This window comes from Camellia sinensis, chromosome 1, assembly GCF_055761805.1.
Source record: "Camellia sinensis isolate YWXY chromosome 1, ASM5576180v1, whole genome shotgun sequence".
Lineage (NCBI taxonomy): Eukaryota > Viridiplantae > Streptophyta > Magnoliopsida > Ericales > Theaceae > Camellia > Camellia sinensis.
The window spans coordinates 18,419,342-18,445,623 of record NC_138961.1 but is presented as its reverse complement, the minus strand read 5'-3'; the positions used below and the strand labels follow the sequence as shown (position 1 = coordinate 18,445,623).

The window sequence follows — 26,282 nt, the reverse complement described above, 5'->3', positions numbered from 1 at the left end:
ACTAATATTACACACCCAAACTCAAAATCTGAAACAACCCTAATTTGCAATAGCCCATAAAAAAATCAAAAGGGGAACACCCTTCAGACGGCAGATATTGACCAAAAATTTAAAACCTTGGTGAAGAAACAATAGCATTCATCTTTTCAGAACATAAAATAAGAGCAAAAAGAACAAACGAAAGCAAGAAACAATACCCAAATAAAAAATTAGCTGAATTCAAACTATCTGAACAAAGAAATCATACAAAAATACATAGAAATGACAAAGGACTCAACCTGAAAAACAAACAATACTTGGAAAACAGAACCTACGCCCAAAATCTAAGAATGACCCGCTTTGGTTGCTGAGAAAACGTGTGTAATCAAAGAAACAGAGTTTGAATCTTAAATCTTTGGTCTAAGAGAATCTATTTTCTCTTCAATTTCAAAATTTATCAGCAATGAAGGATATAGGAAGTTATGAAATATACATAAAGAAAGAGAAATACAAAATAAATAAATAAAAAGAAATCCAGACAATTCAGCGCAGTGGTAGGGAACGAAGATTCAACCAGACACTAAAGATTCAAACTTTATTTTCTCAGTTTTCCTCAGTTCACTGAAAAGCTTAAAAAGCAACAAAAAATACATTATCAGATTTAAAATCTAAACTCTCTGCTTCTGTTTTCCTAAATTTTCTTAGCAACCAAACAAACATATGCCAAAATACACATAAACAAAGCTCACTTGCACTTAGCAGCAATGGCGGCCAATCCAAATAATGGAAATCAAAGAGAAAACGTGAGACACAGAGATATAAACAGAGATTTCCTATTATAAGTTGAAAAAAATATCTAGATGAATCAGAAATGGAGAAGACGAAATAGAAATGGCGAAGATGGACGGAGGCGTAGACGGTGGAGAGGTGACGACGGCGGACGGCAAGGTCGATGGTAAGGTGAGGTGATTGGCGCAACTGAGCTTTGATCGAATTCGACTGAGGTGTGCGAAAGAGGCACGTATTTCTGATTTAGACGTGTTTGAATTAGTAAATTATCCCCTACCAACCTGTTGGTCAGCTAATGGCTGTGTGCGAAATTAGATACCAAAACGACGTCGTTTTGGAATAAGCGACCAAACTACATTAGTCGCTAAAAGATCATATAGCTCCAGCCCAGATTTTATTCTGCCGCCCAGATTTTTGGCGACAAAAATGTAATTTGGTCGCAAAAAATTACTTATTTGCAACCAAAAAAATTTGGTCGGTAATATTACAAATTTTCAGCTACGAAATTTTAATCTGGTCGGCAAATGTAATTTTTTTGCAACAAAAATTTTTTTGGTTGGCAAAAGTGGTCGCAAAATGTGTAAATTCTTGTAGTGATCCTAAAACTTGGTTTTATTTATTTACCTCATAATTTCTAAATTAATTCACACATTTTATTCTTATTTCTAATTTTTTTTATTATTGTTCTTTCATTAATTATTTATTTGAATGGAATACTATTGTGTACTTGAATATATACATAGTTTATATATATATATATATAATATTGGTGGATGAGTGGGTTGATAACAACAAAGAAGTAAATAAAATAAATAAATAAATAAATATCTAGATATTTAGTCCCTTAGCCATTAAGCTACCTATATTATATAAATTGAGAGTTGGTCCAAATCCACACCCACGTTTTTCATCAGCTCAAGGAGAGGCTGAGAGAGGGAGAGTTTGCTCAAGGGAAGTCAAAGGGAGTAGAGACGTGAGAAGAAGGAAAAAAAAAAAAAAAAAAAGGACTTCTTGAAGGTAAAAATACACCTCTCCCTTGTCTTCTCAAATTTTTTTTTTTACCCATCTCATCCTATTGTCTAGATGCTCCCTTGGGTTATGTATTAATGGTAAATTGAGTTTTTGGTGTGTATGCATGTGTGGGTGTGAATTGGTGACATTGTCTTACAATTTTATTCAAAATATGCACTGCTGCAATTTCTAATATTTAAAAGAAATATCAAACCTGTTTATTTCTCAAATCTGAATTTATTGTAAGATAATTGGTGTGTTTAGAGCTTGTGACAATTTTATTAGCCCCTAATTGTGTGTTTTTAGGGCTTGGATAATTTGTTGAAAAATCTGGTCCTCAATCTCTGAAAAACAGTCCACTTTTAGTAATTTTATAAAATTCTAGAAAAATCATCTCGTGTTGGTTCTTTTGTCAAAATTTAGAAATCTAAGTCCTCTTTCCAATAGATTTTATTTGAGTGAAAACCATCGGGTAGATTGAGAGAAACGCTAGTTTTCCCAATGGGTGACAAATCTGGACAGGTTTTTGAATATAGCTTGTGGATGAATTTCTGGAGGTGCTATGCACATTCTGTGAATTGGAATTGAAACTAGACAGGTTAATTATTATTTCTGTGCAATTTCAGCCCCTAATTTGACCTAGAAGTATTTTTACCAAAGCGTTCTTGTTAGCCCTACAGGACCGACCGGTGCTGGAAATTGTGTTCTACTATGTGATTTGTCTCTAAGTGTTTCAGGCCTTTTTAATGTTATTTTCTTGCTTAACTATACTTATGTACTTATGTATGATGATCATGGACTATATTTCCTCTAGTATGTTTTTCCCATACTCGTTTAATTGACCAAATTACCGAATGTGACTAACTCACCTAGCAAAAGATCTAATAAACGGGAAATGATAAGGGGTTGGCAATGGGTGACGTTTATCTTAGTGTTTTAGAACAATTTTATACATATGCATGACATGAATTATGATGGGGTTAATACCAAATGAGTTAAGTCTTGCGTAAGCAGTTTAAGCGAGCCCTTTGGTATGGTATGTGCAAGGTGTAAACGAGCCCTTTGGTATGGTATGTGCAGGGTGTAAGCGAGCCCGAGGCACGATTTGGGTGTAAGCGAGCCCACTTGTAGGCCGTCCCTTTTGAGGTCCATCAATGCCACTGACAGGTAAATAATCGGAAGGTGGGCATAGGTGGTAAGGTCTGCAAAGCAGCAAAAGGGGGAGTTCTGAATAGTCTGGTGTTCAATCCTTGTGGTTGGGTAGAATGATCTCTTTGGGGGGGGTCCTAAATGCCTAGTCTAACTACTGATTTATAAAACCTTAATGTAAGTATGTTATGTTACTTGATTTGTTTTGTGTATGATTGATTGATAGAAGATATGGGGGTGTGTGTGTTTTTACTGGGCATTCCAAGCTCATGGCATGTCATGCCAGGTGAAGAAGCAGCTTACAACGGGGAAGGTTATCCTGAAAACAATCAAGATGAAGTTTTAGAGCTGTGGTTCACTTGAAAATTTAGACTAGTAGTTTGTTTTTGTGTTCTCTCTTCTTTTACCTTTTGGTTTGACAATATTTGTAAACCTCTAGTGGAACTCAAATCAGTTATCCATGTTATAACTCTGCTTGTATGTGTATATTAACGTATTGTGGTTATCTATTTTGTTTGAGTTGTACTTTATATATTTCTCTTGCGGTCTCAAATTTTGGGGCATGACAAACAAAGAGGTATTTGTAATTTTCCAAATAACAGGGACAATTTATATTTTAAGCAAATCTCATAGGGTGTATTTGTAATTTATCCTAAATTATATAATGATAAATTATTTTTTCGTACAAAATTTGATTAAAAATTCAATATAATGATAATACCACGTCATCATTAGTATGTGATACCACCAAATAATAGTAAATAAACACATAGAGAGTAAACCTCAATGTCAAATGTAACTAACAATCCAATAAATTTCATATTCTTATAGTGAGATTACTTATACTTGTATGTTAATAATAATGACATCACCGTTGCATTCAAAAAAATTTATAAAGTTTTCATAGATATTATGATTTATAGTAGTCTTTTTATTTTCAATCAAAACAACCATTATTGTTCTCATAATTTTTAAAATGTCATTGATAATTCACTCTAATAATATTTTTATAATTTTTTTATTTAAAATATTTTCTTTATATTTGTAAAAAAAAAAAAAAAAAAAGCCTAAAATCCAGGGGGGGCACGTGACCCCCCTGGTCCCCAAGTACCTCCGCCCCTGACCACACCACCAATGGCCTCCCAACCCACCTCATGACAACCTTAAAAACCACCTTCGACATGTCCATTCCGATCTTCTCCGATATCCTCAAAACCCTGAATTTAGACCTAGTAATCTACCACCACAACCAGCCTTGGGCTGCAACGATTGCTTCTTCGCATAACATCCCAGCCGTTCAATTCTTGATATTTGGAGTAGTGTCTTCTTCTTTCACCCTTCACATGTTCAAGACCCCGGGAAAGGCTTTCCCGGCCAAAGAAATCTTTTTTCGGGGTTTCAAGACTCTGATGAGCCGCGACATGGTCTAGTCGTCAGTTGAAGAAGTGAGAAAATACAAGTATAGATACTTGGAGGCCATGAAGTAGTCTTGTAAGATTGTTTTGATAAAGTGTTTTAGAGATCTAGAGGGAAAGTATATCGATTACTTATCAGTTTTAGCTGAGAAAAAGATTGTCCTTGTGGGTTCACTTGTTGAAAACACCATCAACAACGATGAGCATTTGAAGATCATTGATTGGCTTGACAAGAAAGATGTGTCCTCAACTGTGTTTGTTTCTTTTGGGAGTGAGTGTTTTTTATCCAAGGATGAGATTGAAGAGTTGGCTCATGGGTTAGAGTTTAGTGAGGTTAATTTCATATGGGTTGTTAGGTTTCCTTTGGGAGAGAAAATTAGGGTTTTAGAAACATTACCTGAGAGGTTTCTTGTGAGGGTTGGAGAGAGGGGATTGATTGTTGAGGGTTAGACCCCACAGGCTAAAATTTCAAGACATGGTGGATTTGTGAGTCACTGTGGGTGGAGTTCTTTGGTGGAAAGTATGAATTTTGGTGTTCCAATTATAACCATGCCAATGCAACTTGATTAGCCATTGAATGTTAGGTTGGTAAAGGAGGTTGGTGTTGGTTTAGAGGTCATGAGAGATGAGAATGAGTGGTTTAATGGAAAAGAAATAGCACAAGTTATTAGGAAAGTTATAGTGGAGGAAAATGGGAAGGGTATAAGGAATATGGCAAAGGGATTTACTGAGAAGATAAGAAGGAAAGGGGATGAAGAGATAGATGGGGCAGTTGAAGAGTTGGTTAAATTTTGAAGAGAGAGAAATGTATTAGAAAAATGAATGTGGGGATTTCATTATTTTGTATTGTTTGGATGGTTTGAAATTGGAAGAGACCTTTAATTTGGACTTATTTCCTTGTTTTTCCCATTAAATTGCAGTCTAAAGAATCCTTTGGTTATTGTGGAACCAATATTATTTCTCATTGAAGCAATTATTAGGTACAAACTGTATGATATATACATGTTGAGCTAAGCATGTAACTAATTCACAACATCTTCCTAACCAATTCCTAACTAACTACACAATGCTCTTAATGTAACAGCTGGAGAAGTTATAGTTGAAGCTGTGGCAGTTACAGAGTGAGAAGCCACAGCTGAAGTTGTGGCTGCTGAGTCTAAGATATCCTTATCACCCTTCTGCAAGCTGATGGGAAAGGGATAGACCAGAAGCTTGGCTTGAAGGTAATTAAATCGAGAATATAAGGAACATAGCATAGCAGTATCTGTTTACAAGCAACTTTTTCTCGAATAAAATGACAGTCCACTTCAATATGTCTGGAACGGGTGTGAAACACAACATTGGATGCTAAGGCAATAGCAGAAAGGTTATCACACCAAAGAATAGGGGACATGGAGGAAGGAAGTTGAAGCTCGCGAAGTAACATTTGCAACCAAGTGAGCTCAGCAGTAGTGTGTACTAAAGATCGGTATTCAGTTTCCATAGAGGATCGAGACACAGTTGGTTGCTTATTAGTAGACCAAGAGATAAGATTCAAACCAAGATACACACAATAGCCGGAAGTGTTGCGACGATCATGAACACCACCAGCTCAATTAGAGTCAGAGAAGGCTTGTAATTTGAAGGAACTAGCACTACAAGAAATTGCATTTTTCGCAACGCAACAAAATATGTTGCTAAAAGGGAAAATTCGTTGGCAAAGAGTTTTGCCGACACACAAAGCTACGTTGGCAACCCGTAGGCAAAAGTGAGTTGGCAAAAGTTTTTGCCGACGAAATGATCATTGCGTTGGTAAAAGTAATACCTTTAGCGACGAACATAGTCGTCGCTAAAAGCCTCCATCCATCGTCGGCAATTTACCTTGCGTTGGTAAAAGTCATTCAAATATGATAATTGTGTGACACTTTTCGCGACACAAATTTGCATGGGCAAAAAATATACTTTTAGCAACAACATATGCGTCGGCAAAAGTAAACTTTTGGCGACACATTTAAGTCGGTAAATGTTGCCATTTGCCGACGATTTGTTTGTCGCTAAAGCTTTACTTTTGGCAACGACAAATTGACATTGGCAAAAAATACACTTCTACCAACACAATATGAATGGGGAAAAGTAACTTTTAGCGACACATTTACGTCGGTAAATGTTGCCATTTGCCAACGATTTGATTGTCGATAAAGCTTTATTTTTGGCAACGACAAATTGACATTGGCAAAAAATACACTTTTAGCAACACAATATGAGTGGACAAAAATAAACTTTTAGCTACACATTTACCGACAAGTTATTTGTCGAGAAAACTTTACTTTTTAACGACGACAAATTTGCAGCGGCAAAAATAATTGAAACTCATTTATAATTTTTTAAAAGATTTACAGTTTTACAAGAGGCATCCCTCAGGTGCCACTATAACAAACTAATAACAGTGATATGAAATCACACAAAATACCCATCCATACCCTTCCATCCAAAACACTAGCAGTTGCCCGAACTTACACCTAATGACAACCCCCATTAATGAAAACCTAATCTATTACAGATTGGACAAAAAATTCTGCACCCTTCCAAACATCAACAACACCAGCAAACATCCAACAACAACACCGCAGCACCTCATCGTAACAATCACCATCACAGCAGCATCACCACAGCATCTCAACAACAGCAGCAACATCGCAGCAGCACCAGAAGAATAGCAGATTAGTATAGCAGATCAGCAAACTGATTCAACACAGATCATCACCAGTTTAGAAAACCATTTCAACTCAGCAACCCAAACAAAATCATATAACCAAATCAGAATTGACGCAGCAGTTTACCTCATTTACCAGAACAGTCAGAAAACAAATCAAACAAAACCAGTAACAAAACTATACAAAATGCTCAGAAATCAGTTTACCATGTTTGTCATCCATCAATTGTTCAAACAGCCCTCAAAACTATACAATTCTTAGTAACTTTTAAGCCATCAGGTTAACAGAAGTTAAGTAAAAATTCAAACTAATTCACTGGCTGTCATGTTTACACTAGGAGAGTGAGTCATATAAAAACACTCAATTCAAGTACACCACAATGTTTACCAAGCTAACCTTATACCAATGCACTGGAAACAGTAAAAGTAACTAAGCATTGAGATTGTCCATACACCACAATGTTCACTAATGGCTCTCTTCACTGCTTTAGAATGTGACTGGTGCACTGAAATATGAAACAAAGTCGAATCATTTCACTCAAAACCATTAGTGGCAAATTTATTACACTCAAATCATTAAATTAGTCATGAGAAAGTCAACAAAATGCTTCTATAATGAAGGTACCAGTAAACAAGATCAGAAACATTGACCTCCTTCCCCCACCATCTGCTAGTGGAGAAAGAAAAGAAAAATATATATATATCCATCCTACAATAAAATACCCGAGTAATGCACAATTAAAATCTTGAGATTGTTAACAACTCTCTCCTTGTATTCCTTGCCGCTTATTCTAGCTTCTGTAGGAAGCAGGTCTAGCTTCAATGGAGTCTGCAATCAATCGGAAGATGGTCACACGAGGGTGAGGAAGATAAGAGGAAATTTATGCACCCAACAGACTGATCTATAAAACCAAATAGACAACAAACCAGCTAGCAAGTTTGATGGCATTAGTATTACAATAAATGCTAATAAATGCATTCAGGTCATAATATATGCTTAGTATCTCACACATAGAACAATACGGTACGTGCATTATGTTGCAATATGTGATTTGTTATGTCCACGTTCTCATGAGATTTGGTTGTTTCTCTAGGCTTCAGTCTTGAATAAATTCTACACTAGCAAGGGATAGAATGTAGTACTTCTCAGTAGCAAGCTCCGCTCTATCACCAGCAGCCAGAAGAATCGGTGTTGAGTGGGTCTGGAAACCAGTAATGGTCTTGGGTCGACCTGCCTGGCCAACAACATCAACAGCTTGGCCTACCCGCACAGGTACTGACAGAGGTTTCAAGTTCTCATCTACTGTCAGTAGCATTCTTGGCTGTAGTATTGAAGGAAATATATAACATAATCAACCATTAGTAGTAGTGTGTTAACAGCCCAATGATTAAAAGCAATAGAGAGTGAGATAGAAGTAGACAAACTGTTATAAACTGAGACCAAACCTGCATTGCCAAAACGAGGAAGTAAAGAACATAATGATATTTCCCCAATATGATCGCTTTCATATCAAGACATGCATGCAGTAAGGTTACTATTCCAGCCAGTGCCATTCTGGAAGAAAAAGATGAAATACATACAGAAAGTGAGCCGACAGAAAAGCCAGAGGTATGACTTAAAAATACTTCTCCTCACAGATACTAAAATTTATTTATTCATTTAATTGCAGAAAAGAAGGCTAGATCATAATCTAAAAACTTCATATTTGTAACCCTGTCTCCCAATATGCTTTATCCCACAAATTATTTATTTATTTATTTATTATTTTTTTATAAATAAAAATGTTTTACTCCACATGACAGCCTTTTAACAGCTTTGGAAAAAATAGCCACATTACAGATTACAACAGTAAACAAACTTTGCAAACAATACAGATCATATATTCTTTTAGCTCTACTGAATGATTTACCCTGTCGAAGAAGTGAATGCATGAAGCATTTGACACCATTCTTAACCCAACAGAGCTGTAAGCTGAACTTATTTGGATCATCTGATTTAATCCTCTTCCAACACTCGGCTGTATCTAAGACCAAAACTTCTCTTATACAAAAGATGCTCATAGGATGACGAATTTTTTGTTTGTTTCTAGTGTGTTTGGAAATTCCATATGAATGCTATTGATTCATTTCTAGAATTCCATCACATAAATAATGTGGAATAATTCTTCTTTCAAAAATAAATCTCTTAAATGGGAAACAAACCATTGTTCCCCTATATACGGGATATTAACTAAAAGCGGAATGAACCACTTGAAATGGTAGGTTTAAACTACATGGACTAGCTTAGGTGCCATCAAAATTCTAACAAAAAACCTTTAGATTCAACAGAAACATCCCAATTAACGGGTCAGTCCTGATGTGAAAACTACCACTTTGGAAGAAGTCTCCCATTGTTGAAACTTGCTCATCTCCCGCTGGATATGTATGTATGTGAATCAGTTCTAACCCACACCCTAAAATTGAAAAGTTAATATGGGGGAGAAGAAACACTTACGGGGATAGCAAAAAGCGCTCAGAATGATATGGAGCAAGAGTCAACAAGCCTTTTCCCAAATGTACAAGACCCTGGGCAATTCGTACCTGCACAAGTGGCCAACACAAATCATTAAAACAGAACCCCTTAAAAAAATAAAAAATAAAAATAAAAATAAAAGAAAGAAAGAAAATCTGAGATGCACTGTGGAACAAATTCCAAGAGAAACTTACACAAAAAAGGAGGCTAGCTTCTTTGTAGTAGTAACTCGAAAGATTGCGAAGCATGCCAGCTATTCTAGCGTTGTTGGTTCCAGCACCAATCAACCCTAAGGAGATGACGCCAGCCTGTAGAATCCAGATAAATATGTCAAGATTTAGGCTGTAACTAACAAGGAATCGATAATACTAACTATAGTCCTAATATATTATATGAAAGAGAGAATACCATTGCTACTTCTGTATCTGTATCGTGACTAAGTCTGTTTAATGTATCCATAACATTGACCTGGTGAGAACATCCAATTCATAAATTAGCTCAACTGCAATTCAAACACCAGTTCCAAGGTTGCTCAGCTTGGAAAATATCACAGGATAATTTACCTTAGGGTTTGATATACAAAGAAGACCAAGAGCCAAAGGAACAGCCCTTCGGATATTCTGCTCTCCATACTGTAATAGATGCTCTAATGAGCGAATAGCCATTTCAAGTCCCAATTCTTCAGCCATTGCTACCATAACAATTCCAAGTATAGCTGGTCCCTGATGGGTTTCTCCCTTCTCAAGATGTTGGGCACATTGACCAAGAAGGTGTTGGACCTATGTGAAAATAAACAGTAGAGTGAGTTATTTCATCTACATAACAGTCGACTCCAATTTAAATTAAAGGGGTTGGAGTAAACACCTTGAGCACATTCCCAGTTCCAGCATAAGCACAGGAAAGTAGGGTCATGTCATAATATTTCCTAATTTTCTCATTAAATGTCTTAGAAACCTCTGCTGTTGCCTCCACACTTTACTGTCAAACGACACAATGGGATTCCAAAGAAAAAAAACACAACAAAAACGAATGATGTAAATAAGAATCAAGTCCAGAGTCTACAAGGTGTTATCAACAATAAATAAATAATAATTTTCAGATGCACCACCAAAATTTTTTTTTTTTAAATTATCACAATTTGAAAAAGAATAATCTGTGATAAAATAGAAAAAAAAAAATTAAAAAACGCCCCACAGCTTGCATTTTTTAGTTACCTGCTTCCCAAGGTATAGAAGGCCAAGGCCAAGAGGCAAAAGTCGAGTGAGGGGCTCCCCCAATTCTGATTCACTTCGGTCCATTAATGCAAATATAATTGCCTGACCAACCTCTTCATTACAGGAACCAACATATACCAAGGCCAATGAAATAGCAGTGAACGCAATCACATCAAGAGGCACTTTGTTATCTCCAAGGATAGGAGTCAATTTACTACGGATCTGACAAATGATTTAGATTAGTCCGCTGCAATGAGAAATAAACATATCAAACAAAGAAAGTAGAGGAACAAGTCAAATGATGTTTTTGCATTCCACAGATACAAGATAATTAACTATGGAACTGAGAAAAATTATAAATTAATCAACATCAACTTTAATTAAACATGTTGTACAAAGAGAAGGGAAGGTATCTTCCAGTACTCATCAAATTTTATCTCTCCCTCTCTATTTGTGTGAATTCTGTAACTTCTGTGATGAAATTAACAATCTATGGTAGAATAGACAGAATGATTCCACTGATGTGCCTCTTGAATCAGACATAGTATTGTTTCCATGGCCTACCAAGAAACCACCAGTTAAAAATGCAAGGAACCTCACCTGCTCATTTTGGGCACCAGCATAAGCATGGCCCAGACCCATTATTGCACCGATTCTGACAGAAGAATCCTCTGTATCTATATAATCAGCAAGAAGTGCCAATGCCTGAAAAAAAAAATTTAGGATTTCCAAATACATAACAGTCACAGACTTGTGTACAGAAAAATGCCAAAGTATAACTCACACGATCACAGTCATTCTTGATACCGCAGTTCACAATACCAACTCCCAACAATGCACCGGCTATGACATGGTTGTCATTACTGTGGAAATACTAGTCAAGTTGGGCAAGTCCAGAATCAACATCCCAAAGCAGAATCATACCCTATAAGGAAAAATGGTGATAATCCAGCAATAAAGAAACTTGGACCAGCAAATAGACTGAAAGGGGAGGGGAACATACCAGACTTGCTGCAGCACTGGCTTTTCCGTGTTCTTTATTCTCAACCTTTACAATTTCCTTCTTTGGCAAAAAGCCAAAATGAAATTTGTACATCTAGCGTAGTTTATATGCATCGTTAAAATAAAACTTACTCTCCAAACAATTATAAAAGGAGAGACAACCTAAACATTTTCTTCACTTGAATCCTTCAAAACAGCTATTAAAAGAAGCCTTTTAGTTTTGTTGTTTGTTGTTGCAGTAACACTAGAGGGTAAGGTTTAATAAACTTTATATCAGCAGGACTGCTCCATTTTACACTAGAGGGTAAGAGTCTCTCTCTCATTTTACTTGTTTCTTCCAACCAGGACTGCTCCATATCAGTAGGATGCAGTGGTGGTGGGTCTATAGGCCACAATCTGTGGGTTGGTGCTGACCCATATTCTTCATCCTACCCAATGGTGACCAAATACCAACCAGTGGCCCGATTTAAGAATTCTCTTAATTAGAGGTATAGATTACAAGGATGAGTGCACTGTGGCATTAGTTTGCTCGTGGAAGATAAGGAGTTCCATTATGCATAAAGACTACTATATTATTCTAATTTGTTAACCACAAGTCTAACAGATATCTTAATACAGTTTTCAACGTTCATATAATATTCAAATTCATTATAGGCTACGAACATATAATACAAATGACAAAATATAGCATGCATACATAGTCTAGTCTAAAAATAAGAATATACTAGTTGTTACCTTCCCTTCAAGATGCAAGCCTGACAGGTGCAACTTCACCCACATTCAGCAACCCATTCTCTTCCAGCAAGTATTGCACTCATATCATCTGCAGTTCAAAAATTCATCCCCAACTCCAAAACCTGCATTTAAAGATTTGTAATGAATCAGACAGATCCTTCAAGGTTGTCACTCCCGAAGTATTTATATCTGTCAATTTATTACTCCTAGATTCTAGTATCCGAGTGGCCTAAGAGAAAACGATGTAAGATTAACAAAATTAACTAACAAGTTTAACATATGAAAGAGACAACAACTTTCAGTTCATACGTCATATTTACTAGCAACAAATGAAGAGACATGTTCCTCCATGCATCCCCATTGTTGCTGTTGTTGAGAAACTGACCCCAAGATGGTCTTGTGCAGCCTTTTAAGGTCTGATCAAGCTGTGAACCAAAATTCAGAAGCAGCCCTTGGTTTTCTGCTTCTAATTTATTTTTCTGATCTGTATAACTTTTAATTTTAGTGAGTGCCTGAAAGCAATGCAGCTAAAGCACAAGAAAGAAGCACATTAACGCATGTAAGGACATACAAGTTCGAAAAATTTGTGCTTAGTAGTTATGCTAGAAATTGAACTATGTAATTTGATTAGAACATCCTAGGATAGGGTGTTTGTTCATCGATGTCATGACCTTGTGATCTCCAAAGCAACAAAACAATGTTACAGTATTCTAGTGTCACTTAAAGCTATTTCTTGTTAACCATGGAACCTTACTACTCAATTGTTTACTCCTAGCCAAGGGCTTTTCAGCCCAATGGTATTTACCCCAGCACTCTTATTTTAGTTTGGATGTTCAAACCTCGCCTTTTTAGCTCCTATCTATTCTACCCAGGACCACCACCACTTAGCGACTGGCTCTTTCCCAATACCATTAAGAGTAAGCTTTGGTAAAGAAAACCAGGTCCACTATTTGTTGCCTGCAAAGAAAATTTACAAGGTAAGAAAACTTCATCATCAGTCTGTTAGAAAATACTGTCAATTGCAGTTGTAGGTAGTTGTACTTGTTTGCATAGAAAGCTTTGGTAAAGAGGAGTCATTAAAATCCAACATTCAAATCAGAAATTAAAAGAAAAAAAACCTGGATAAAGGATGATTACATCTGAATCAGTGATCAGTCATGCAGTGTGTCAACTAGAAACTACAGGTTTAGTGGAAAACAATTTACCTCATACATAATGTCACTAGCCGCAGCTTCAGAATGCAAAGGCGATGGAAGTGAGTAGACTATCGCCTTCAAGATGGTTTTTTCCCTTTCCTTGTTTGTCTCCATTAGTGCCCTGTCTAACAATGCTTTTGCCTCTGGATTAAGCTCGGTAATGAACTTCAATGGTGATGGCCATATGAGAGGATCTGGAGCTGACGGGTTCAATAATGCTGCACATGCTGCATGCTTGTGCCTCAAAGCAACCATGTAAGGTATCCTCCTGCCAAGATATCAGCTGGTAACAATCGTTTCATTCACAAAACATTCGAAGCTAATGTCTCCACTCATTTAAAATACAAATAGAGCAAACTTCCCACAATATTGGAAGTATTAAAAACAGAAAAATAGCAAAAAAAAATTTCAAGTGCAACTATGTCAAAAGTTCAGTGGAACTCCAGTGGTGATTGCCAAAAGGAAAATGTCAAAATGTCATTTTTTTAGCAATGTTGTTCCAATGGTGCAAATGCCATTTTGGCACATCTAGATCATTGCTTAATTCTGTCCAATGGATGTCACACATCCAGACCATTGGATCAAAACCCTCTCTTGGGTAAGTTGAGTTGGCACAAATGATGCACAAGATTTGGCAATATAAGTTTTTAACAGACCTTTTGGCAGGCCACTAGAGAGGATTTCTTAGGTGCAGCCACCATATAATTTGGCAATAGCAACCATTATACAAGCCCACTGAAGTTGCTCCTTCTTAGGTGTCAACCATATCTTTTGTTAAACCATACTTGTCAAAGCCTCAATCCAAATTCTTTAATGCCATCATGTCATCGTCAACAATCTCAATAGGAACCAATTACTCTCGATTTTCGTTATGATTGAGCATGAAGGCTAATATTGTTTAACCACACTAGAAATACGTAGATTGTGGCACATTCAACTCCATAGAAAGGGAATAACAATGGGGTTCAGACACTGCTATAACATTAATTCCATATTGAGTACTCAAAACTAATTTCAGCATCAAAGACCTTGAAATCACCTACTTCGTATGTCAGTGGATCTGGTCTGCATCAATTATCATATAGTTCTTTCTAAAGTCAGGAAAGAAAGAAAAACTAAAAAAATTAAAAACTAAAAAAATTAAAAATTAAAAATAAAAAGTTTACCCAGATGAATCTCTATGAAGTCTATCAGCCCCCCAAGCAAGTAATTCCCGAACACAATCCAATGAACCCCCACGAACTGCAAAATGAAGTGATATAATCCCAGGGAAACTGCAAACAGGACTCTTATAAATATTAATGACAAATTAAGAGTGCTATGACATTACACTAGAAAACCTTCAATAAGAGAGTTTTACCCATATCCTCTAGAAGATGCACAAACAAGAGCCCCACTGTCTAACAACATATGAACGCACCCCGGCCATCGTTGTCGGGCTGCCAAGTGCAATTGGGTTGCTCCATTTTTATCTCTTATATTCACAAACCTTGCAAATTCCCTGCCATCAACTCCAAATCAAACCAAACAAAACAACCACGGCTTTAGCAACTTCATGGATATTCTCTACACACAAGCATATATGAGTGTGTGTGTGCAGAGAGAGAGAGAGAGGGTCACCAGGAATGTGCAACAGAGGTGGAAAGGGTAGCAGAAAGAATAGCTTGTAGGCAATCTAGATGGCCATAGAAAGCAGCATAATGCAAACAGGTTTTTCCATGGAGTGAATCAAACATCAAAATCTAATGACATTTCATACACAACCAATGATCAATTTATCTTCTACAATTCAACCAATGATAGTATTTTGTTTGCATAAAAAACAAGTATTGCAAGTGGGGGCGACATAGGCTAGCGGTAAACCAGGCCCCTACCGCACAACCACCGCATACTGCCAGCCATATATGTCTAAGGGCGGGCCCAAATTGCTAATGGTAGGGACAGAGAATAAGCACAGAATCAAAAAGTGAACAAAGACACCTCTCTACCTCTAATCTAATCTAATCTTACAGTGAGGAAAATGACAGTAACTACCAAAAATAATTGTCGAGACAATAAAAGAGATGTGTGCGGTGTGGAGGGCTCACTCCAATTGATTATATCTTCCTGTTATTTTGTGATGGTAATGAAACGGGATGATTCAAGATGCTTCACAGGGCTCACACTCTATTGTCAGCAATTGCACCCATGATTGCAAAAATTTCACAATGTGAATTGTAAGGAGTAATCATGACAACCAAAATAAATATTAAAAAATTAGAAGCACATCTGGTTATTTATAGTCACATAACAATAATCAAATTATTTATTTAAACATTGCCACAAAATCTTTTTTTGTATGAAATGGGGCTATAACTTAATTCTCATTATCTCAAAGAAGTTCGAGGCAAATGAACCCAAAAAAAAAAAAAAAAAACTCATTTTGATATGAATGATCATCAGAGAAGTGATGAACCAAAATAGAGCCAGCATATTCAAATAGTTATCTTGCCCAACCAAATTGCCCATTTACAAGTTTATTTACTTTCATTACAAATCTTTGAGGGGCCAAGATGTGTGAGAACATGTCTGTTATCAAATAGAATTGCAATCCACGAAAAATAATTTTAGTTTAGGTAATGGTCATAGAGCAACTGCAAAATATGCAATGGCCTTAAATAGGTCTAAATTCCATGAATTTGGCTGGGAAATTCATGACACGTCTTCATGAATAATTTGTAAGATTTTAATTTATCATAATCAAATCTTTCAAAGTCTATTACAAACAATAATTTACCATTTGTATTGCTAATCAGTGCTTGTTCATTGTTCAATAATTGCATCTACTAGCTTTTCAATTTCATTAATAAGTGCTTGTTCATTCAAGCACTTAGTGCCAAACAATCAGGTTAACAAAGTGATTTTATTTATTTATTTATTTTTTTTTTTTTGTAGGATACATCTCAGTTTTTTACCTTTAGCATCTTCTTTGCCTTCTCAATTTCAAGATGAAATGGATGGCTTGTAACAAAACCCCCTTCCATATTTCTTCTTTTGGGATGGTGACTTTCAACTTCACCATCAATATGTTAATCGGTTATGACTGAATATTTGTTCTAGCAATAATCTCTTGTCTCTTCACTTTATTTATTTGTTTTTAATTTGCCTATAATTTTCTGTTAACACCAACCAGCTTTTTGACTTCGAATGAATAGATATAAATAAAATATATTATTCTATATTAAATATTTGTATATAAATTCTATTGGTACATTATAGTATTACCTTACCTGATTTTCTCTCAGTGATGTCAATTTCCAACTAGCCAAACAAACAGGCTTTGTCAAACGGGCCTGGTGATTCTTCATGTTTATGGTCCTACGATGTACAGTCTGATATAACATCATCTTTGAGGAGAACAAGTATATTCCTACAGGCTAAAGCATATTACTCACTAAAAATAGATCTAAAAGACATGAAAGGCAATTGTAAAGAAAGGAAATGACAGAGACAAACACTAAAAAGCCTTTTGCAGAGACAAACATGATATATATCAACTCAGAGAATAACAATTCCTGCTGGTCCTATTGTGAAAGTTTTGCACCATCGTTATCTTTACCAAAACACAAATGACAAAAATGCCTAATATATGGTTGGTCTAAATGAGAAATTTCAACAAATTACGAAAAAAATTTCTTAGAGGAAGTGGAAGGCCCCATGATCACATTGAAAGTCTATGATCCGTTTATATCTAAAATACACTTGACTACTACTGCAACCCGCATTACAACACGGTAATGACTGTTAATGAAAAGGTCTATTGTCGTGTTCACATTTTAATTTTTTTGAATTCATTGATCACAGCCCTATCACAGGTTCACCATGAATTTCCATAAAAGCAACATTTCATTTTATCAAAGTGAACAATTTTAGGGAGGTGGTTGGAGGTTTGGCAGTGACGGCTACAGGGCTAAAGTTATCCAGATTTAACGAAAAGATAAAATAGCAGGGAAATTGCATAACATGCCACAAAAAAATAGTAACTTTTTCTTATAATGTGTGCACTTTGTAAATCAATTAAGAACATTGAGACATCATTTAAGTGGCTAGTATAAAACATTTGTTTTATATTGACATAATGTTATAAAAAAGTACAACCTTTTTTTAAAAGCACATTAGACCTTTATACAGTAACAGAAAAATGTTATACAGCTCAACCACCCTTTTTCTACTCATTTTCTACCTACAAACCAATACAGACTAAAAATGCATCGATAGGTAATATTAACTCAAACTGTCTGATCTAATGCATGTATTATTCTTTTGGTTTATTCTGCAGAATTTTACAATACCTCTACAATTTTAATTTTTTTCTTGGGGGCAATGTTTTTTTTTGGGCTTGCCATGCCATTTATCACTTCCTTTACAATGTAACAAGCAACCTGAAAAAAACCACCAAAAAAAAAAAGAAGAAAAAGATGCACACAAAAGAACATGCTCTTTAATCTTTATGATGACTACAATTTAACATGTCACATTTTATAATTTTTCAACTTCTCTTCACAAATTGCCCCTGCAAAAAAAGTGAAGAAATGATATTGAAAAGAAAAACACTATCAAAATCATTTGCAATAGCTAAAACATTTAAACATGATAGATTAATTACATATATATATATAATGTTTATTTACCTTCATACGAGGACGCTTCTCTGCGTTGATCTTTCGAACTTCATAACGGATACCTTTGAAGAAAAGCCAGTTCTGCCTCTTCTCCTTGTACCTCAACACACTAGCTTCTCTTTTCCCTAACTTCCACTCCTCTCCTCCTCCACCTTGAAATATTACTTCCTCTTTTACCTTGATATTATTGCCACCATCACCACAGCCATTGCTAATGCTATATTCTGGAACTGTCCACAACCCTCCATTACTTCCCCAACCATCCTTCAACCCCTATAATTCTTTTAATTTTCCTCCAAAGATCAAAATGGTGGTACATATAATAGCTTTACACATTCACCAAAACATGAACATTATTAGACAAGTTTAATACAAATTTTAATGAAACAATTAAAGCTGTAATAGATGGGTTAGTAAATCATCTAAAGCCGCTACATGTATATATACATATATATTTTAGGGGGAAACTGAAATATTTCATGATTTTCAAAAATCATGGATTTTCAAAATAAGGGGTACTAAATAATATATTTATAAATGCTTTAAAAATTATCACAAAGCAAGGGACAGACATTTCAGGAAATGTTCTCTTACAGAGTACAACAAATCAAAATACAAAATAAGGGCATTGATATACAGATTTTATTCTAAACCTAATTCAATCAAATACCTATAAAAGTTACTTTGATTTCATATCAGTAGGTTAATCACTACATATAGCTTACCGACAGTGGCATTTCGAACAGCAAAATCACATGGACATCAAAGACAGATCAAAGAAAACCAGATTAACAATAAAAAACATAGATCCACAACATACGAGAGAATCGATTTGAGCAAGAGACAAATAGAGAACTATAAGTTTTTTTTAGTCGAATCTTCACCTGGTCTCGCACATCAGCAGCAAACGGCGGAAACCTGATAATCAACAAACGTCTATGAGGATGTGCGATTGTAAGGGTAGGGACCTACGGATTATGAGAGAAGGCTGTGCAAGATGGAAAATCGGGTAGAGTGATGAGGGGGTTTGTTACCTATCCTGGGGGAAAAAAGAGGGAATTTTGAGAGGGAACATTCACACCGCCTGAATAAGCAGATCACCAAAAAAAAATGAGGACAATAAAAACAATTTTTAGATTTTTTTTTGGAAAAACTTAAAATTAATTTGAGAACAATAAAAATCAAAAATATATTTTTAAAATTTTAAAAATTATTTATGACCTCCCAAAACATAAAATTATACAAAAATAATAAGTATATTTTATTTTTTCACCAAATGTTTTTTAATTTTTTAGAAAAAAATTTTTGAAATAAGTTTCTAAAAATACAACCAAATATATTGAAATTGATGATCTAACCACTTTGGAAAAGTTTAGATTATCTTAAATTAGCCATCTCAACTTAAAAACATGTTTGAGTTTGACGGGTTTATTTTGTGATATAATTCGATGATCACTTTAATTTTACAATTCAATAATTAGAATATTTAAAAATTTTTGAAAAATTATAATAAAAATACAAATAACTAGATCACCTCATTTCACTACCAAAACTTTTACCGACGAATAGTATTATCATCGCTAAATGTTTAACTCTTTGCCCATGCCAACTTGTCGTCGCCAAAAGTAAGCACATTAATAGCGACGCTTATTGTGTTGCTAAAAATTAAGCCTCGTAGCTAAAATTTATGAAATTTTGGCGCCAACCAATATTTTTGGCGCCTAGTCAGTGTTATGCTTTTTTAGCGACGATAGTAAATTGCGTTGGTAAAGGTCTACTTTTCCCAACGAAATTGATTGCTGTGTCGCCAAAAATATACTTTTAGCTACGAAAAATTGACGTTGTAGCCAAAAGTAGCCGCCAAAAGTGCAATTTCTTGTAGTGTAGGACTGAAAGTAAGACCATGAGATAAAGTCCCTTTAACAAACCGGAGTAATCTCTTGACTAAAGCAAAATGCCCAATAATGGGAGCATGCATATGTTGACAAGCTTGGTTAACTGAAAGAGACAAGTCAGGCCTAGTGATAGTGAGGTATTGGAGTGCCCCAACGATACAGCGATGAAGTTCAAGTTGACACTACAAGAAATTGCACTTTTAGCAACTAAATTTTTAGTCACCAAAAGTCACATTTTTAGTCGCCAAATGGTTTTCCCGACTAAATAGTTTGGTCGCCAACTTGGTCGCGGAAAAATGGTCGGCGAAGGTATTGGTGACTAAAAAAATTTTAGTCGCCGAAAGTCCTAAATTGGCGACTAAACAAGTAGTTGCCAAAAGTAAAGGTATTGGCGACAAAAAAAATTTAGTCATTGATAGGCTAAATTTGAAACCAATCTTTTAGTCGCCAAAAGCTTTCAAAAGAAATTTATATCGCATTTTCAACGACTAAAACATTTAGTCGCCAAAACTAAATTTATTTTCCACGACTAATTTATTTAGTATCCAAAAAGATTTTTTTGTTCATCTTATTTTTTTTAGCTATTAAATGTTTTAGTAGCCTAAAGTGTAATTTTTTTTAGCTACTAAAAATTTAGTCACCTAAAGTCTATTTTTTTATTTGGCTACTAAAATTTTAGTAGCCAAAAGTTTTTTTATTCATTTTATTTTATTTTTAGCTACTAACTATTTAGTCACTAAAAATATTTACTGCCTTTTTGGCTACCACTTATTTAGTGGCCAAAAACATGATATATATATATATATATATATATTTTTTTTTTATTTGTCCTTAACCTGTATGTATTCCGTGCAACCTATACCATGTATATAAACAAAACAATACATATATTATCAATCATTTCGCAATTTGCATCCATTTCACTTCCAACCATCCAAAAAGAAATAACTTAATGTCAAATTCCATACAAACTAAGTATATTCCAATCTAAAATAATAATTCCATACAATCATATGAAAACCATTATATTCATATAGACTCTAGGGATGATAGTGAACTTTTGAAAAGTCTGTCCAATATTAAACCTCATTTTCTAGAGCTTCAACAATATCCTTATCTTGAATGTCACTATGAAAAGCATGCTTCCCGCTGTTGTTACCATTTGTCATATGTGATTTCTCTTGCCCCTCTTTGTATAAACTTTGCAAAAACAAGTTTTTCTTGTGAGGTTCAGATACTTGAGTGGAGAGATCAACAGTCCTGCATGTTGGCAAAGTGAATGTTAGGTCCTAGTTAATAAAACTCAACTCTTACTGATCCAATCTTTACATTCAAATGGACAAAGAGAGACACCTACTATATGCATAATAGATCAACACTACATAAAAACTCACATTATCCCAAAACAACACAAAACCCCACACAATTTTCCATCACCACCATTCCAAAATGAGCAAATTTCACAAAACCAGTGTCAAATAAATTGTTGCATACTAATACACCCTCAGATAGACAAAATGACAAAACAAATGCAAAAATTATAATATCCAGCAACAAGCATTCAAACCAAAAGTAAGAGAAGAAAACAGTTTAAATTCCCTAGCACTCTAATTACTTGAATGAGTATAAACGAACATAAGTTTTCATGGAAGTCAGGTAGTATCCCAATTTTATACCATATCAATTTTTACATCATCTAAAAATTTTAATACAAAGCTTAAAATTCTAAAATTGTATGAGTCGAAATGTTTTGGGTTTTGCATGGCTTGAGTGATAGAATGAAACAATTACATGCTGGTAGCCTTATATTGGTCCAGCTCAACTTAGGTAGTTGGGTCAACTAAACTTAGGCAGTTGGGTCAACTACAGGGACATGTGGCAATCTGCACATGGACAATTACAACATCCAATAACTGATTGTAATTTGTAACCTACATATAGGGAGTGCCAAAGAATTCTACATTATCAAGTGTTGTAATAGATTGCCTTGGATTGCTTGTAACTACTTGGTGTGTAATATATAAAGTCGGGATTCATCAGTAAATTGTTGTGTTATTTGCCTTACTTTGAAATTTTACTGTGAGTAAGTGCGCGTACAAAATTGGCTGAAACTACGTATCAAACATAGTGCTATCAAAGACAGAAAAATCAGTTCAAAAATTAACCCTGTGATAGTTGGCATTAGAGTTAGGTTGTGCTCTGCAATGGTTGGTGGTAGTATTGCGCTAGAAGCCGTTCAGGAATGAGTAACTTGAGTGAAAAAATTGAGAGGGATGCCCCCAGATAAGTCACTCTTTGATAGATCAGTTGGATGATGTGGCTAATGGGTTTTTGCCCGTATAGACTTAGACAACAAACTGATTCACAGAAGTGATGGGAGATATGATTGCCATGTCGGATGCCTTAAATTGCATAATTCAGACAAATTGTCTCTTGTAAAGAAAGTCGTTGGTGGGAATTTCAATGGTGGTGATGTCTTTCATAAAGTGAAAGTCCTGAAACCTAAGGCCTTCAGTGGAACTTGAAGTGCCAAAGAGTTGGAAAACTTCCTATAGGATGTTGAGTAGCATTTTAAGGTTGTGTTTGTAGGATTTGGTTGAATTGCAAAAGCAATTGACAGAGTTGCTGGATGATGGAGGGATGATCCATCGATCTAGCCCATTCATTGCTTAGAAAAGGGATACTAAATTGGCTTCCCTAGTACCATGGACCATTCCAAGTAATACAGAAAATAGGGCAAGCTGCCTATAAACTTGATTTACCTAGCCACTCCGCTCCCGTATCGATCTAGTGTTCCATGTATCATTGCTGAAGAAAAAGGTTGGACAACAAATTCAGATTCAGAGTTGTTTACACCAACCCCAACAGGACTAGCAGATCAATGACAAGTTCAACCACTAGCTATCAGCTCAATTTAGTTGAAGTGGAGTTGGCTCATCTAATAGAAGAGCAGCAAAAATAGCTTTGATGAGGTGGCAGCACATGAGTGGTTGGTTGACAAGCAGTAAGTAGCTAGGTAGTATCCGTAGTGATGTAATTTAGTGCAGTTTGTAATAATAGATAAGGGTTACAATTCAATTAGGCAGAGATTATTCACATCATGATTTTAGAATTTCAGCTCAAACTTGTTCTAATTATAACCAACCAGGAATGAATGATTTCGTAGCAAGTAAACCGAAATCCAAATGAATGAGCTATAAACCTCATTGAATTAATCAAACTGTCTCTGTCTTCGATTCACAAAATTAAAAAAAATAAAATAATAATAATAGGCACAGTAGGGATAGATGAAGAATGGAAAAATACCTGACGAAGTGTTTGGAAATGAGAGGCTGAGCACCGTACTGCAAGGTAAGCAATGAGGAGTAGAACCAAACTCTGGAGTTGAACCTAAGTTGAGTTAGACCAATATAAGGCTACCAGCATGAATAATTTAAGGAAAGTAAAGATAAATAGATGGGTTTTGCATGGCTTGAGTGATAGAATGAAAGAGCCAACCAAAGCTGATCATAGATTGCTACAGTTGCAAGAAAGCCAGATAAAGTAGAAGAATGTTGGAAGATAAGGAATATAAAAATCACAAGCTCTTCACTCCATGCAATAAAAATCACACCCTTGGTTTCTTCTGCTTATTGGATTTCCCTTTATGCTTCTCTCTCTTTCTCTCTCTCTCTCTCTCTCTCTCTCTCTCTAGAGTGTGCCGACCATTCAAAGCTTCCACTTAGAACCCCAATAGCTTACTCCATCTATGGCCTTGTTTTGTCCCCTTCTATACTATACCCCGCAGCTGATAGTTCTATTACCAATAAACCTTTTCTATATTTTCTTTTAGGTAATTGTTGGGTGATAAAACAGTCCAAACAATTCCAAAATCACTCATTTCAGTTTCATAAAAACCACTGGCTCTACAATTTCACATTCAACAAATTAGGCTTGTGGCTTAGAATTTTGAGAAGCCTAAGAGACATTTTATCAAACAGTTTGAAGGCAAGAAAAAAATAATGATTCTGACCAACTTTGTTGAGCTATTTAGCTAGCAATTGAAGAGGAAAATTTTGAACTTTTGATATTTTTTAACAGTCTATCACAAAACAGACATATATATATATATATATAGGCAAATTGGTATCATGATGAAGTTCAAAAATACAAGTATGAAAGTGGGTAATTAATGAATTTACCAGATTGGACTTGGATAGAAGAATATGAAGTCGAAGCAGAAGAACCCGGAATTGGGCCTTTGATAGCGAAGTACCTGTTCTTCTCCGCATCAAAATAGAACCCTGGAAGATCTACACCCACATACATACATACATATATATATGGAATTAATTTTTGAAAAAATCACATATGCACAAAGGTGGACGGTGGGTTTTGTCGTCGCTGGTGGGGAGGTGGGTTGTACTGTCGCCGGTGAGGAGGTGGGCGCTCGTGTGCGACAGTGGTGGACGGTGGCCGGTAGGAGGGTCGCCTGCGATGGACTGAGAGAAAGAGAGAGAGAAGAGGGATTATGAGAGAGTGAAATGGGAGAGGACTGAAGTTAATAACAATTGGCGACTAAAATTTAGTCGCTAATTATTTTTTTAATCCCTCTAAAATTTGAAATTCCCTCTAAATATTTTAGTGTTTTGGCGACTAAAATAATCTTTTGTCGCTGAAAATAAATTTTTGGCAACCAAATTTTTTGTCGCCAAAAATAAAAAATATATTTTTTCTTTTCATTTGGCTACTAAACAATTTTAGTAGCTAAAACTAATTATACGGCTACTAAATTATTCTTTTGTCGCTGAAAATATACTTTTGGTGACCAAATTTTTGGTTGCCAAAATATAATTTTTTTTTTTTTTTTTTCATTCAGCTACTAAACAATTTTAGTAGCCAAAACTAGCTATACGGCTACTAAAATTTTTTTTAGTCGCCAATTGTGATATTTTTAGCGACTAAATTTTTTTTTAGTCGCCAATAATCAATATTCCCCGACAAAAAAAAATTGGTAACTAAATATTTGACTTTTGCCGACTAATATGATTTTTGGTCGCCAATTTCACAACTTTTGGCGACTAAAATTTTTTTAGTCGCCGAAAGTGTATTTTGTTGTTGTGTGAGCAAAGGGAAGAGTTGAATTTGGAAGTAGGGAAGACTTAAAAAATAGGGGAATTAGAAGGCTTGCAAGTAGTTATCCCAGCCCGAATAAGAATATCATACGCATATTTGTGTTGAGACAAAAAATAGGAATCACCATAGGCTTGAATGGAGACAACCAAAAAATAGGAAATGTTCCCTAATTTCTTCATGGTAAAGGCAGTATGCATGTGAGCAATAAGAGATGCAATATGAGAAAAACTATTACCTGTTACGAAGATATCATCAACATAGATAAGGAGAATAGTGATTGTTGAAGAAATCCGTTGAATGAATAGGGAATTATCACATTGACTGTTAAGAAAGCCTTGAGATAAAAGAAAGCTGGAGAATGTAGAGTACTAGGCTCTAGGGGCTTGCTTTAAACCATAGAGAGCCTTTTTCAAGAGACAAACATGGTGTGGGTAAGAGGCATTAAACTTGGAGGCTAAGTCATTTAAACTTGCTCATCTAAGGTATCATGGAAGCATTACTAATATCCAGTTATTTGAGAGGCCAATTGTAACGCAAGGTAACACACAATAAAATACGAATGTTGGGCTGTTTAGCTACAGGGCTAAAAGTTTCAATATAGTCAATGCCCTCTTGTTGAAGAAACCCCTTGGCGACCAAACGAGCCTTATAACGACCAATAGAGCCATCAGAATTGCGTTTAATGCGAAAAACCCATTTGCAACCTATGACAGATTTAGAAAATAGCAGTGGAACCAAAGACCAGGTGCCTTGGGCTATAAGAGCATTATATTCATCCAACATGGCACTATGCCAAACAGGGACTGAAGAGCTTGCTTGTCAGTCAATGGCTCAGTGTCAAAACATAAAGAAGAAAAAGTAGAAGAGGAGGCCAGTAAGGCTTGAGAATGAGCTTTGGATCGAGTAATCATAGAGTG

The 26,282-nt window shown here is 35.5% G+C and overlaps 3 protein-coding genes, 2 long non-coding RNA genes and 1 pseudogene across 9 annotated transcripts; 2 read left to right on the top strand and 4 right to left on the bottom strand.

Moving 5' to 3' along the window:
* The first annotated feature begins 1,664 nt into the window (after window positions 1-1,664).
* LOC114294207 (uncharacterized) lies at window positions 1,665-3,456 on the top strand. The gene is made up of 2 exons (XR_014327641.1): window positions 1,665-1,785; window positions 2,860-3,456. It is a non-coding gene; the product is annotated as an uncharacterized LOC114294207 (long non-coding RNA).
* Window positions 3,457-4,109: 653 nt separating this feature from the next.
* On the top strand, window positions 4,110-7,039 carry LOC114294198 (UDP-glucosyltransferase 29-like). The gene is made up of 5 exons (XM_082918241.1): window positions 4,110-4,273; window positions 4,448-4,747; window positions 4,928-5,122; window positions 5,264-5,323; window positions 6,883-7,039. The coding sequence occupies exons 1-5, from the start codon at window positions 4,110-4,112 to the stop codon at window positions 7,037-7,039; spliced, it is 876 nt and encodes a 291-aa protein (XP_082774367.1).
* LOC145789286 (26S proteasome non-ATPase regulatory subunit 2 homolog A-like) lies at window positions 6,609-12,903 on the bottom strand (annotated as a pseudogene). Its single transcript, XR_014331219.1, has 13 exons — window positions 12,499-12,903; window positions 11,765-11,857; window positions 11,546-11,686; window positions 11,362-11,466; window positions 10,762-10,983; window positions 10,412-10,525; window positions 10,111-10,326; window positions 9,956-10,015; window positions 9,742-9,855; window positions 9,530-9,615; window positions 8,482-8,590; window positions 8,179-8,357; window positions 6,609-7,864 (listed from the first exon to the last, which is right to left on the bottom strand). The product of XR_014331219.1 is annotated as a 26S proteasome non-ATPase regulatory subunit 2 homolog A-like (transcript).
* A 389-nt stretch (window positions 12,904-13,292) lies between these two features.
* LOC114284671 (putative E3 ubiquitin-protein ligase XBAT31) lies at window positions 13,293-18,862 on the bottom strand. Of its 4 annotated transcripts, none has more exons than XM_082872427.1 (6): window positions 18,365-18,862; window positions 16,959-17,051; window positions 15,055-15,195; window positions 14,861-14,968; window positions 13,704-13,962; window positions 13,293-13,455 (listed from the first exon to the last, which is right to left on the bottom strand). In XM_082872427.1, the coding sequence occupies exons 2-6, from the start codon at window positions 17,039-17,041 to the stop codon at window positions 13,363-13,365; spliced, it is 684 nt and encodes a 227-aa protein (XP_082728553.1). In that variant the 5' UTR covers window positions 17,042-17,051; window positions 18,365-18,862; the 3' UTR covers window positions 13,293-13,362. The 4 variants fall into 4 exon arrangements, with proteins under 4 accessions (XP_082728553.1, XP_082728556.1, XP_082728559.1 ...); XM_082872430.1 differs by having other exon boundaries at window positions 16,964-17,051; XM_082872433.1 differs by lacking the exon at window positions 16,959-17,051.
* On the bottom strand, window positions 18,223-20,333 carry LOC145821626 (zinc finger protein CONSTANS-LIKE 5-like). Its single transcript, XM_082918179.1, has 4 exons — window positions 20,185-20,333; window positions 19,240-19,273; window positions 18,365-18,628; window positions 18,223-18,246 (listed from the first exon to the last, which is right to left on the bottom strand). The coding sequence occupies exons 1-4, from the start codon at window positions 20,331-20,333 to the stop codon at window positions 18,223-18,225; spliced, it is 471 nt and encodes a 156-aa protein (XP_082774305.1).
* Window positions 20,334-21,138: 805 nt separating this feature from the next.
* Window positions 21,139-24,851, bottom strand: LOC114294208 (uncharacterized). Its single transcript, XR_014331216.1, has 3 exons — window positions 24,432-24,851; window positions 23,557-23,640; window positions 21,139-21,510 (listed from the first exon to the last, which is right to left on the bottom strand). It is a non-coding gene; the product is annotated as an uncharacterized LOC114294208 (long non-coding RNA).
* Between the last annotated feature and the right edge of the window lie 1,431 nt (window positions 24,852-26,282).